This window comes from Lampris incognitus, chromosome 16 (assembly GCF_029633865.1).
Source record: "Lampris incognitus isolate fLamInc1 chromosome 16, fLamInc1.hap2, whole genome shotgun sequence".
In the NCBI taxonomy this organism is placed as follows: Eukaryota; Metazoa; Chordata; class Actinopteri; order Lampriformes; family Lampridae; genus Lampris; species Lampris incognitus.
In genome coordinates this window covers 30349110-30363578 of record NC_079226.1, presented here as the reverse complement: position 1 = coordinate 30363578, position 14469 = coordinate 30349110, and the positions used below count along the sequence as shown (strand labels likewise).

The following is a 14469-nucleotide window of genomic DNA, read 5'->3' as shown; positions in this document are numbered from 1 at the left end:
GAGGTCAGGGGGTCAGAAGAAAAGAGGGGGAGAGCTGAGTTCTTACACGTTGGACTGTGCCAGGTTCATCAATTATAGTGGAAACGTGGAGAACCGACTGACACAGAAACATCTCGTTTGGGGTCCGGGTTCAACGACTGCGTTCTGTGCTCTCGCTCTTCAGCTGCGGGAAGCGCATGAATAGCAGCACAGTTCCTTGACCTCGTCTCCTGACTAGATCGAATTAGGGCAAAATCGCACAAACAACACAGCCCTTTATGAACTGTGTTGTTACCGCGGTGTGTGATTTTCAAAATCACATACACGCCCCCCCCTCCCTCCCGCACAAGAACCACTACTAGAGACATTTGGGCAGCGTTGTAGAGCTGATAGCAGCATGAACATGGGATTGCTCACCATCCTCCCACCCACTCATGCACGCACGCACGTACGCACAAATGTGTTGTTCATTGTTGCCAGGTTTGAAGAAGCTGGTATTGTGCCGTTTTAGCGTTTGGCTGATTACGAGGCAGCTGGTAATGCACAGGGAGTCATCTTAAGGGAGATTTCATGACTATCAAGAGGGACGTTGGGAGGAGGTGCCCCGGGGGAGTGTGATGATGGTGGTGGTGGTGGCGACGGCGGGGTGGGGGTGGGGGTGGGGGGCTGGAGGAGGGTGGAACCATTTTAATCCATCTTTCAAACGGTTAAATGTGTCTTGTGTGTATTATTTGAGCCGCCGGCTCCGGGTTTAAACCTCCCCTTCCCCTCCGGGGAGCTTTGTAGGCCAGGGAAGGGTCACGGCTTGGAAAACGTGTACTTTGAATACAATCTGACTGCAGCACTTGACGAGTGGTGCGAATGTGTTGCAGACAAACTGGTGGCTTTTAATGGTCTACAAATAAAACAACCATGACACAAAATGTGAAACACGGTGAGTCTTGAGAGTCTGCGTGTGGACCTTTGAACTGAGGGCTTAATGTCTTCACATATAAAAAAAAGAAAAAAAGAAAGAAGAATTAGTAAAGCAAGGAGGAAAGTGGAAAAAGAGATTAAAATGTAAAAATAGTTTCAAAATTGATTTTACTTCAGGTGCTGGAGTTTTATGACTTTGTTGCTTGCTTGATCTCTATCTCTTGCCCTTACGCGCGCTCTCTCTCTCACGCACGCACGCACGCACACATACACTCAAACTCATGCAGAGGATGCACACTGGACACACTCCGAGGGGAAAGACGCCAAAAATGCGAGCATATGCACACCACACACACACACACACACACACACACACACGTGTTCTCTGCAGGGTTGTCTGCAGGGTTGTGTGAGTCAGGTCTGGGACTTGAAACAGGCATGTCTCTCAGGGTGTCTTCTTCCTCACCTGAGGGCAGAAAGTCCTCAGATATCACTAACCTCCTCACCTCTTCCTCTCCGGTAAGCATGGGAATTGACTCACTTAACGAAACACAGCAGCGTCTAATCACGTTCTCATCTGCATTGCAGATTTCAGCCAGTCGGGGACGTGGCTCGGTACTGCCTCAGATATTAGTGAGTTAATAGAGCGCTGTTGTGGTCGGCGGCGCTTTAAGCTACAGGCCTGGGATCAGTCACACACTTTGGAAATCTATTCTTCACAAAACCACGTGAACGTGATCCCAGATGTAATGCACGTGTGTTTGTGTGTGTTCTGATTTTTGCGTTTCTCCTCAGCGTGTCTCCAGCGTGCATACGCATCTGTGTGTGTGTGCATATGCTCGCAATTTTGTGTCTTTCTCCTCAGCGTGTGTCCAGTGTGCATCCAAATGAGTATGTGTGTGTGCGCGCGCTCGCTCGCTCGCGTTTTTGCGTCTTTCTTCTGTGTGTGTGTCCAGTGTGCCTCCGCATGAGTTTGTGTGTGCGTAAGGAGGGAGTGTAAACAACACAGGTTGTGGTGTTTGGCTCCAGACCAGGATCATCAATAATTAGTCGAAAACTCCTTTGGTTCCACTCTCATTTCCTCGTTTCAAACAATGGAGGGGCGGAGAGAGGTGAGTGAATAAAAAGCACAGGGACCACGAAGCATTCACCCTGGCTTACACTTACAGATGAAATGACTCCCGCGTGTTAAATACCAGTTGAGGCTGCCGTGTATTTCTAACAATAACATCATTTGGCACCAACTAGCTTTTAGATCTTCCCACACAATAACAGGATAGCGGGCAAGACAAAAAGACAAATTATATATATATATATGTGCTGCAGCTCTCTGGTGCTGATGATCTCTTTACAACGTCAGTATACTTCAATATACTGTGTATGTGCATTGTGCAATATTTAAAACCCCCCAGCTCTACCCCCCACCCACCCCATCCGTAACAGTGACATCTTGAGGCAGTTCAGGCTGCACAAATCTCATACCTCCTCTCTGCTCCACCTACCTAATAAACTGTTGCAGTTTTACAACCCTGCTTCCAAAAAAAAAAGTGTCGCAGACCTTGAACACAGCTTCCTTTACGTGGTGGGAACCGCTCGCCTGTTTTCGAGTCGATCGTGTTTCGTCATTGATATGGCAGGTTTTCTTTCTCCCCAGTATCTGGGATTCATCATACTCGCAGCACTACTCTTGCAGACCATCGCCGTTGCTGTCAGTTTCGTGTACTTCAACAACGTATTGAACACGGTAAGAGATAACGTTATCATTATGCACCGGTTGTGAAATGGGTCAAACAAACCGGCCGGGATGCTGGTCCCAGCGCGCACCGTTTCAGTGTCAGTGTGACGAGGGAAAGCGACACTGTGGCGTTGAAAATGAAAAGTTTTAAGTCCAGTCGCCGGAAATGTGACTGCACTGAAGGGTTTTTTTTGAGGGGGAAACTGAAAGGCAGGCGACCTAAAACAATGGGAAACAGTGCTTTTCTGGGCTTTGACAGCCTAATAATACTTGCAAACTTCTGCAGCCGCTGTCACAAAGGGACCCGGAAAAGTGAGAGATCGGCTCTGCTCACTGAACTTATTAGACTCCACCAACAGTTCGTTGTGTTTCCTGTCCGATAGATGAAGGAGAATTTCGCCCGGAGCAGTGTGTCTTGTCTAATGAACGCCGCCGATCTGCGCCCCATGGTCGGTCTCAAAGACTCGACGGAGGAGCAAAAGAAGAGCGACCCCTGCTGGCAGGTCACGCAACAGCTTCACTACCGGATAGAGAAGGTACGGCGACACCTTGGGTCATTCATTTGATTCCTTTCGCATCACCGTGGTATGAATTCTGTTTCCTTTGACTGTCATCGGGTTTTTCCTCTTTCAGACCATGGCCGATACGCTCAAAGGGGGGATATCCACCGCTTTGAGAAGTAAGAACAACGCCTGCTTTGATGACACGACCGCCCTCAAGCATTCGTATGACGCTGTTCCCCTGGAAATCTGTACTCCTCTCTCTCGTTTATCCATCATTGTGTCTGTCTGTTTATCTCCCCGTCTGTCTGTCTGTCAGTCAGTCAGTCAGTCAGTTAATGCGTAAACCATTCGTCGTCTTCCCATGTTGTGTTTACTTTACAGACAGGCTGACGGGAGTGCCCCCTATCCTGAACTCGGGGGTACGTGGGCCCCCTCTTCCCAAAGTTGCCGCCCATGTGACCGGCATCGTCTCCTCTCAAGAGCCTTCAGCAACAGACAGTGAGGATCACATGCACCCCCCCCCCCACAAAACCCCCCAAAACACACACATTAGAGGTAGCCTTGGTGACCCAGTTCCGGGGCGTTTTTTTTTTTCCCCCGTGCGATTAATTCGCACGTCAATATATTTTTCCGAACTGCTGTTTTCGTCGTGAGTACTTTCACAAAGAAAGCGAATATGGCGCGGCGAAAAAGGGACGTAGTTTTTTTTCTTTTCGGAACGAGGTCGATTTTTCTGCGCTTTCGCATCGCGAATAAAGACGTCAACCAATCATGTTGCGCGCAACGGACGTCACGTGTCACAACTCCTAATGACAATGGCGGACCTGTTGATTGTGTTTCTCGTCACTCTCTATCGTACGACAAAGGACGCAAAAAAACACATACATATAGACAAAGACAACGCGTGGAGGAGCATCGCCGAACAACTAGGCTAACAGGATAGTGTGAGTAGCTTATGTAGTTTACTTTTGGATGTAGTCGAGTTGGTAGCAAGGCAAGTGCCATAGCAGGTTTGGCACGTTAACGTCATTAATCAAATACGGGAGGCGCCCTGCGTAGCTCTTTACCTGGGCACTGCACATAGACTACCCAAAGTTAAGAGTGCGTTGGTCTTGTTTTATTCAATGTAGACTCTTTCAGACCGCAATCAGCACTTTCTGTCACAGTTTTATCTTTTTTTTAAGAATAGTTACCCGTGTATCAGACGAGGCTGTTGATTACTACTGTCCGATCTTTCAAACAGGGTAGGTAGCTCCCGTGTTCCTAACGTCTACCCTAAATTCCCGCTAATGTGACAGATGTGAAGAAGTCAGTCACACATATTTGCACGTCATATTAGACATGGTATCCAAAGATCCCCAGCAGCGCTTTTGCGTCGGCTTGGTCGTTAGTAAAGCCGTTGATCGTGCCGGCAGGCAGGTTGCAGACCCTAGCCTGGAAGGGCTGCACGTGCAAGGACAGAGTTATAGTTATTTAATCATAAGCAATGGTGGTCTGCTGTCCCTCAACAGGCAGACAATGGCTAAGACGCTGCCAGAGTCTAGGCGTTTTAACATCCAACTGTTAACTGTCAGATGCTTCAGACTAATGTGTTGTGGCCTCGCTTTAAGTTTGTGCAGGATTCAGTGCAGTGCATTAGTCTTCTGACTTAAGCCCAAGTCACTGAGTCACATATCTAAAACCCACTTTCAAGGAGGACTGTTCTCACTCACCTCAGATGCTTCAGACTAATGTGTTGTGGCCTCGCTTTAAGTTTGTGCAGGATTCAGTGCAGTGCATTAGTCTTCTGACTTAAGCCCAAGTCACTGAGTCACATATCTAAAACCCACTTTCAAGGAGGACTGTTCTCACTCACCTAACAACACTTTCAGTGGTCTACCTTTTTTTTTTTGGTTTCGGTATCTGAATCGAGTGATTTATTTAGCCTGAGAAAATTGGTCATGATCGAGGTCAGTGATGATCAAATAAAGATAATGCTAAAAGTAAAATCTCACAATGACGATAGAATATCTCCATAAAAGGGGGGGGGGGTTAGGGTTAGCCTAACCTAACCTAACCTGCTAAGGGGAGTCAAAAAATTGTACAACACCGGCACTGTGCTAGCCAGTCAGTTGAGTTTTGTCGAGATAAAGTGAATGGAGAGAAAGAATGCCCGAAGCTTGCCAAGCACCATCTCAGGGTCTGGTGAGACCCATAGATTAAAATAGATGTGCATCTAGGTTATTCTCTTTTTTCCCCTTTCATTCTCTTTATAATTCTCAGTGTCTTTTTTATTTTCCTTTTCTGTTCTATGTGCGGTTGAATCTTTGGTAACAATATAAACTGCTGAAGAGGTCCTTTTTGGCAAGCGCTGGTTTGTGAACACATCTGTAAGCATTATTTCCTGACTGGAAGTTTCTTTGACATTTATAAATAATTTAAACAGCAAGAGCATTGTCTGAATGACACATTTTTGGATTCCATCCACGTTTATGGGTCTATGTAAGTGCTGTTTGATGGACAGATCTTTGGCTTTGTAACTGAGCAGCTCTAGCCCAGGCCCTCCCTAGTTTACAGTTTAAAACTAATAACATGCTCCACCCTGCTTCTCAAATGTCTTAGCATGCAACACACTGTACAACCTTAACCGTACTTTGTGTGTGTGTGTGTGTGTGTGTGTGTGTGTGTGTGTGTGTGTGTGTGTGTGTGTGTGTGTGTGTGTGTGTGAATGCATGCATGCTTTTTATGATGCTCATGCTTTTGTCCTTTGCATGCGGTCAATGTTGTGTGTTTGTGAACCTGTGCTTCTGCTCATTTGTGCGTCTGTGTGCGTGCATGTGCATGTCGCGCACATAGACTCGCAGAGCGGCAACAACAGGTACCTGGGTGAGCGCATCGCAGCTTGGGAGGGCCAAAGAGGCCTTTCCTTCCTACAGAACACGGAGCTGAAAGGCGGGGAGCTGCTGGTACCTCAGGCAGGACTATACTACATCTATGCCCAGACGTACTTCAGACTCCCCCCAGCTGAGGAGACAATGGGCGAGAGCGAGGAGAAAGGGGAAGAGGAGGAGGAGGAGGCCCAGCTTGTCCAGTACATCTACAAGAAGGTGAGACGTTTGAGTGGGGAAAGCCTAAGTAAACAACTGTCCCCTAGAGGCAAAGCCTTCAAAGCTTTTACCGTGAGGTTTACGGCACTCGAATGGAAGGACACGCTGGGAAAAGCATTCTGCTACACCATCCATGTGATTTATTTAGCAGATTGCACACGTGGACATGGCCTTCACTTAGTCATTCACCCTTTTTTCAGGTTAGCAGCAATTTCATGGTCAATAGTTTAAAAGTTTATACAAATTTTTCCCCTGGGTGAACTCATGGTCTGCATAGTATCCACAGGCCTCATTCCCTGCTCAAGCAGTCACACATAAACATGCACAAAGACATATCTAAATCTATCTATCTAATAATATATCTATCTCTGTGTGTGTGTGTGTGAGAGAGAGAGAGAGAGAGAGAGAGAGAGAGAGAGAGAGAGAGAGAGAGAGAGAGAGAGAGAGAGAGAGAGAGAGAGAGAGAGAGAGAGAGAGAGAGAGAGAGAGAGAGAGAGAGAGAGAGAGAGAGAGAGAGAGAGAGAGAAAAGTCATAAAGGCTCCACTAGGTAAGGCTTTACTGATACATTTGCTGTAGTTGGCTCAACTTGGCTGCTAACTCAACTTTAAGAACTGAGAGTTGAATTAGCCTTTATTATTTCATCTGATAATGGATTACATAAATCCCTGACAGAAAATTAATCAGAAAGATCATCAGAAAAGCAAATGTACTATTTTGATGATGACGTCTCGGTGTTGTGATTTGATCTGTAGATGAGTTCCTACCCGGTACCGATTCTGCTGATGAAATCATCTCGGAGGGCCTGCTGGCCCCGGGGTCAGGAACCCGGCCTGTTTTCCCTACATCAGGGTGGCACTGCCCGCCTGCAGCCTGCCGACCGCCTCTTCATCACCGTCAGCAATGCCAGCACCATGGAGATGGATGGGAGGGCCAGCTACTTTGGGGCCTTCCTGGTGGGTTAAAGAGAAAAACTTGACTATAGTCATCTGGGCCGCTGCCTTACTGAAAATGGATATTGAGAGAAAGGAACCCTGAGGTCCGGCGTTTTGCTTGACAGAAATGCCTGGCTGATCATTGTGACTAAGAGGCTGGATGTGTGGACTGTGAGGGGAGAGAAGCCTCTTGAGAAACGTGAAGCTGGAGAGACATGGCTAAATTGAACTAGAACGGCATATTCACTTTTTGCCGAACGCGGCATAGAGGATGAGCTGTTAACTGTGTTTTCTCCAGTTTGTTCCAATTATTCATCACACATCACATTAGCCTCACACAAGAAATTAAGTGTGGACGGGTATCGCTACGAGCTAAATATCTGCTTAAGGCCAGCAAATGGGACACATGACCAAATAATTACTGTGGGAAGTTCCGACTAAAAGGGACGCGTGGAAGTGGTATTATATTCAGGGCATTCACTCCCAGTGTGAGCTGCTTTGCCTACAGGAGATCTGGAGAGTCAGCAGTAAAGTGGATGCCCTGTGAGAGACTGTGATGTTGGAAACACAACTCTTGTTGTAGCTTTTAACTTCAGACAAGAGCGGGGTTTCTCGACTTCTTTTGGTTGTCCAGATAATGTGAATCGATCTTTGCTTTTATACTCGTGTTTATGGCATTTACAATGGAATCCTGTCTTTGTGCAATGTTTTTAATGTGTTGTTTTATGGGCCTCATGACATCTGGGGCACATAAAGTATTATTATTGGTTGAATGGGCAGAGAATGAACATGAACATAGTCCTCAGAACTGGGAGGTCAACCCAGATTAAATAAGTAATGGATGGACTGTCTCAAGCATTGGTGGACCTCTTAGTTTCCTATATGGCACTTTGTAAATTGGTTTTGAATTTTTTTTTCTAATATTTACCATGTAATCCACCATTCTGACATGTTTAATAGCCCCCAGTCCTGAAATTCTTTACAGTACTGCTTTAACAGCAACACAGCTTTTTGCAAGCCTGATCTTTTTGACTGAAGTTTCAGACTGGTTGCTGTTCATTGTGACGTGTGTCACTATAATGCCTAGTAATATAAAAAAATGAGCCAAATTGTGCTTACATTTAACCTTAATAATATACAATATACTTCCTCATAGGGTGAAAGGATAGCATTTTATGGTGGTCATTTCTATCAGGAAAGAATATTTTTGGTTTTATTTGTGCTATTGCCAAACTTTATAAAGTTGCCAGTTTCCAGGTCAATGTTTCATACCATTTAATTTTTAAACCTGCACAGGTAGAAAGCGTATCTACTATACACAATGCTCTCTGACCCTGCTGTATATAGAATACCAATATATCCAATTATGGTTATGTGCAATTAGATATTAAACTCCACCACAGCTTTGTGTGTAGCCAACAGAAACACACATTTAGGATCGCTCATTGATATATGACCTCCAGGTACAGCTGAATGATAAGTTCAAACAAAATTACCCCAATGCTCGCTGTGCTTGCACAGCAGTATCATAAATCATCAGACCGGTGCCCACGCACATAAATGAAAATAAAAAACACACCAAAAACTGAAAAAGTAAAAAACTATCATTTAATTCATGTATTATGTCTCCATGTGGCAGTGAATGTTTGAGCAAAGACAACTCTCTCCTGCAGCAGGAGATATTTTTTTTACATAAAAAAAAAAAAAAAACTAATAAGGGTTCAAGTAATGCCCAAAAAACACACACAGGCAAGATCATATTCACTAATCATACTGTAAATTCACCCACTACTTCCTGTTCAATGAATGGGAGAGCTAATCGGCTGCTTGTTTGGTCAGCCCGACTCCTCTCTCCTGCAATCTCTTTTTGGTCGCCACAACAGGACCGACAGACATTATAGATACAGTTGAGACCGTAAACACAAACACAGACAAAACACACCCTCTGAGTTATATGAGGGTTTAAAGGTGCTTTAACCAAAACGCAGACCGAAAAAAAAGAAAGAAAAAAGGTGCTCATTGTTGAACACTGGGTATCAAAAATATTCTCTGAGTTGGTCGCAGAACATTTGGAAAACTACAACTGGGAAAAAGAACTGAACACGCAGAGGATTTTTTTCTTGATTAATAACCTATGGCTTGTGTTTATCTACACGCACACACGTAAAGTCACTTATAATCCCACCAGCAAAACATGACACTGTAATATTTTTGAAAACATACAGTTTATACACAGCAATATTGTAAACTGTGTGTGTGTATGCGTGTGTTGGAAGGCTCCTCATTATGGGTTCAGTTGGTGATGCCGCTATTGCTATGGTAACCGACAATGGTTCCAGTTGTAATTTGGCCAATCAATCAGCCTAAGTGCTTATATCTCACTTGGGCACCGCTGATATTACAGTAAATCTCGGCAGGGCCACATTCACACAAACAAACCTCAGAGCATGCAAAGTGCTCCGGCATCATCTCCCGGCCTGTGCAGCACCTGCATCGGTCAAGTTCTTTAGGACAGATTCATAAGTGGCTGACAGTACTCAGAGCAAGTGAGTGAACGAGAGATTCACGGAGAGATACTGAAAGAGGAAGATAAACGAGATAAGAGACACAGAAAGACAGGAGGCTTACAGCCGTGTTGGACAGATAAATCTCCACAGATTAGCTATAAGATTCATTCACAATAAGAGTGCGAATACACAAAGGGTTAGTAGGGGTCTTCCTGATACAAATGCCCATTTGAAACAAACAAGGAGTAATACTTCAGTCATGGAGAATTCTATGCAAGTTGACTCAGATATGATAAATGAACAGTTTTCATTACGCACCCAGACACTGTCAACATCCACACTTACATACATACACTCATCCACAGTTGTGTACACATACACACAAAAAAAACCAAACAAACCATAAAACCTGGTGGTGTTTCCTATTGCCTCTTGATGTCTGTGGTCTATGATTAACTAGAAGCACCTCTTGAATTCAGAATTGCCTTGGCACCAAATCTTTGTGTTTTTTTTACTGCCAGGCAAAAATACACACAGGCACCCAGGCACAATACACAAGGCTTTGGCACACCCATGCTTGTCTTAAAACTCAGCATTCTCCAACACAGAACGCAGTAGATTACAAAAGAACAGATCAGGTCAGAACAGACCCATAGCTGCCTTAGATTACCTCCCTTCCAGAAGAGAGGTACAAGTCATTTGACAGACACACTGATCAGTTGTCACATTCAACCAGCACCGCACTGTCTGTATCATCCACTAACAGGACGATCAACAGTCTCAGCCTCTCATCCAATCAGCAGCTCCAGGCTTTCCTCATATGTGGGTTCTTGTGGGGGGCTGGGGGAAAGAAAGGCTGTGGCCACGGGTGGTACTGTTGCCGTGGTGACATTGAGTAGAGAGTTGCCGTGGATGCTGGTAGTTGCCGGGTTGCGCAGTGCTGCTGCCGCGGTGAAGCTGGTGAGGTTGATGCCAAGCGTGAGCCGGGTCTGTTCCAAGGCCTTCTCTGGCACAGCAAAGGCCTCCAGCTTCTTCTCACCATTGGCCATGTAGGAGTTCTGGCAGCCACGGCAGATACAGTCCAGACATGCCTGGGAATCACACAGGCAAGTGATTATATTCACACCTTGGGAACATCAATCAAAAATGCTTTGCCCTCAACTACTATTAAATAAAAATGTCTCACAGTGCAAAATACTTCTCATCTCTGTAAAAGTTAGCAAATGTGGAACAAACCGATGGTGGAGTAATGAGTGAATACTATAAAATTACCAGAAAGCAATTGAGCAAGATGAAGTACAGGATCACATACATTGTATTTGTGATAGTAATAATACTGTCAGTCATAGTTGTTGGCAAAATGGGCCTTTATTCCTCCATAATGTTCATGCTAAATTGGGGCATTTAAGGGCTTAGGTCTCACCTTGCGGTTGGAGTAGCAGGGGCAACGCTGCCCCCGACAGGTCAGCACAGAGGGGTTCTGGGTGGCCCTGCCACACTTGCAGCCTTTCTTCTCCACAGGCTTCCTGTATGGGGGTTTGGGCGGGGTGGGAGGCACCGGGCAGCCCGACACCAGCCGTTGGTCTTTGCTACGGTCTTTGGACTTGGATCCTCCGCCGCGAGCCTTGGCATGAGGCTTTTTGGGGCCCTGTTCGATATGCTTCCTAGCCCCCTTGCTGTGGTTGGGCACAGGACGGCTTGGCTTAGGAGGTGCACCATTGGAGAGAGACGAGTATGTGTGTGCGGGCACCATCGGGGAGGGGGTGGGCTGTTGTGTGTGGGGTGTGGGTGAGGGGGTGGGAGCATGGGAGTGTGAGGTGGAACCCTGCAGGATGGAGGCAATGGGGAGGGGTTTTACCCTCTCCCGGTCACTCTCTGAACGAGACCGCTTCCGGTGGAGGCGGACTGGCGGGGGCCTGGGGGTTGGAGGGGGATCTGCTGGGGAAGCATGCATATGAACACCTTGGTTTGCGATTGTGCTAGTCCTGTCAGGCTGAATCTGTGTGTAGTTGTGCGCCGTGTCCAGATGAATGTACATTTGTGTGTGCGCTCTGTCTGAGGGTATGTGCGTGTGCATGTGTGTCCTGTCTGGCTGTGTGTGAGGAGAGTCTCTGGTGGGCTGGAGAGGATCCAAAGTCTGTAACACTTCCTCGACACTGAGGAGTAGCACTTCCCCCTCCTCCATCTCTGTGCCGCTAGACACCCCATCCCTGAGTGTGCACACAGTAGTTTGGGTTGGGGCCAAAGGTTCAGAGGATAGACTCATTTCTAACGCACCACAACTAGCAGCAGACACAGAGAGACCTCCCTGTGTCTGCTCCTCTATCAGCTCACACACCTCCAGCTCTGGGGAGGAGGGGGCCAGGTCTTCCAACCGTGCTCCATTGCACTCCTGAGGTCTGTTAGAACAGGGATTGTTAGAGGACGAGCTCTGCGGGTCAGCTGACAGTTCTGCAGGGACAGGTGGTGCTTCTGTGGGAGTGAGAGACTCTGGGGCAGAGAGACTCTCCTCCTCCAGAGGTGGGCTTGGCTCCTCAGTCTCTATGTCTTCCTGGTTTGACATTAGCACCTCCTCTAGCAAAGCCATTATCTCTGGAGACCCTCCTACCTGGCTGCTGATTGGTTGTAGCAATGGTGAATGAGTGACATACAGACAGAGCTCCCTGTAGCACTGAACCAGCAAGGAGAGCTGTTTGTTTTCCTGGAAGCAGGAGTAGTCTTTACACCAGCTACATGATGGCTTCAGCTGCATCTTCTGACCTTTACAGCCCAAGCAAACATAATGCTGACATTCTGAATTAGTGGGGGCAACAGGGTCTTGTAGCAGTTTACCTGCAAAAAAAAGCATTAGGTTAAGACAAGTTCTACCCTCCGTATAAACATAACCAGTATCATTACAATGGCTGAGTTTATTCATTGACAAGCAAAATGGTTCTCAAACACACATAGTACACGTAGTGCCTCTTAGTATTATGCCAGATGACTCTGGAAATTTGTTGTACTATGCTCAGAAAGTGGCAAAGCATAATCATCCCTCCATCCATTATCCGAACCGCTTAACCTGCTCTCAGGGTCGCAGGGATGCTGGAGCCTATCCCAGCAGTCACTGGGCGGCAGGCGGGGAGACACCATGGACAGGCCACCAGACCATCACACAGGGGCAAAGCATAATCAAAACTATTGAAATATTTGAACATTCCAACTCTGTGATTAGTGCTTCATATTATTCTAGTATAGTGTTGGAGGTGTGATTGTATTTGTCAGCAAAGACATCCATTTAAACCTGTCTTTTTTACTTTGGTCATGATAACAGATAGTGGAGGTGTGGGTGTGCATGTGCTCATGTTAGTCACTGAGATTTTTCAGTGGCTCAGTAAACTAGCAGCTTGTAGATGGTACTTGGATGCTTCTAGATTGATCAGTGGTGGCACTTGCTCCAAAAAGTTTGAGAACCACTGGACTGGCAGTCTGTTTCTCCAGAGTGGAACCAAAATCTCATCTCTGGATTACTATGGACAGCTGCTTCAGAAACTACATGTGTCAAAAACATTAAGTACAATGCAAGGTCTGTCTGTCACTCGGCGAGTTAAGTCAATCATCCATGAATAAGTGTGTACAACGGGCCAGTCATCTGTTTTCTTGTCAGGGCAGAGCAGGGGGACCCGATTCTCGTTTAGCGCCGAGGCGGCCAGCTGCCGCCGACGCTCAGCCGCGGTTGTCAGGGTGACCGCGATAATTAGGGATGTCAAACCGTGAGAGAGACAGACAGACAGACAGAGACACACACACACACACACACACACACACACACACACACACACCACCGAATCGGTGTGACAACGTGCCAATAATTTCAGTGTTTACCATTAAAAATTCGCAAGCGAATCTGGGACTACTTACCGCAGACCAGGCAGGCGAGTGATTGACGGAAGAAGGGTAGTAGCTTGTACATCTCGGTGAATGTGTGGGGGTGCCGCGGGTCACACTGCAGCACGGCCCGGCTGGCGGACACGTACAGAGCGGTGGCATTAACGGGGTTCATATCGGTACTCCGAAGTCTCGGAGAAACAAGGCCCGGGAAAAATCCTGCCACTCGCCGAAACGGAGCTAGCCAGGTCCCGGGGTGGATGGGGGAATGACCTGCGGGGGGGCTAAATCCGGACCCGTCGAGCAGAATCAGTCATCCAAGTAGCGTCAGCGAAGACAGATCGATGAATAATAAGCCGTAACGAGCATGATGAAGCGTTCTCTCCGAAGGCGCAAAACGCTAGCTTGACACGTAGCTAGTGTGCATTAGCATCACCGGCGATCACGTCACTCCTAGCCAACATTTCAACCGATAACAATCAAAAATTGTTGTTAACTTGGAGGTAAATCCCCGGCTAGCTGGATAACGTTGGTATTGCTAAATCTGACGTTGCCCTAACACTATATTATACCATCCATCAAACGACCCATCATCAAAAGGTTAGCTTGCTAGTGTTAGCTTAAAAAAAATCAATCAGACGTTTCGCTTGGAATATAGTCAGTGGTATAGCTGGGTAGCTCGGTTGATACCCACTAATAGTCTTAATTAGCTGGCAGGATGATGAAATGCTGCAGACAGCAATTTATCGTAAACTACAAGATCCCACGCGCGCACTCGATGTAAACAAAGCTAACTAGCTGGCTAGCGGTAGCACCGCTAACCAGAATCGCCGTCAAAATAAGATGTAAAATCGTTGCACGTCAGTCCTGAAGGCTATCTACGCCACGGGCTCTGGAGTTGTGACATGACCTGTAAACTGCAATCCTGCGGTTTTCGATTCGTT

At 46.6% G+C, this 14469-nt stretch overlaps 2 protein-coding genes across 2 annotated transcripts; one reads left to right on the top strand and one right to left on the bottom strand.

Annotated features, from left to right (window-relative positions):
- The first annotated feature begins 2453 nt into the window (after positions 1-2453).
- LOC130126282 (tumor necrosis factor ligand superfamily member 10-like) lies at positions 2454-8716 on the top strand. The gene is made up of 6 exons (XM_056295728.1): positions 2454-2638; positions 3013-3165; positions 3263-3308; positions 3514-3630; positions 5968-6218; positions 6972-8716. Exons 1-6 carry the CDS (start codon positions 2525-2527, stop codon positions 7179-7181), a joined length of 891 nt encoding a protein of 296 aa, XP_056151703.1. The 5' UTR covers positions 2454-2524; the 3' UTR covers positions 7182-8716.
- Positions 8717-8735: 19 nt separating this feature from the next.
- Positions 8736-14030, bottom strand: msl2a (MSL complex subunit 2a). Its single transcript, XM_056295727.1, has 3 exons — positions 13559-14030; positions 11082-12490; positions 8736-10749 (listed from the first exon to the last, which is right to left on the bottom strand). Exons 1-3 carry the CDS (start codon positions 13698-13700, stop codon positions 10447-10449), a joined length of 1854 nt encoding a protein of 617 aa, XP_056151702.1. The 5' UTR covers positions 13701-14030; the 3' UTR covers positions 8736-10446.
- Positions 14031-14469: the final 439 nt, after the last annotated feature.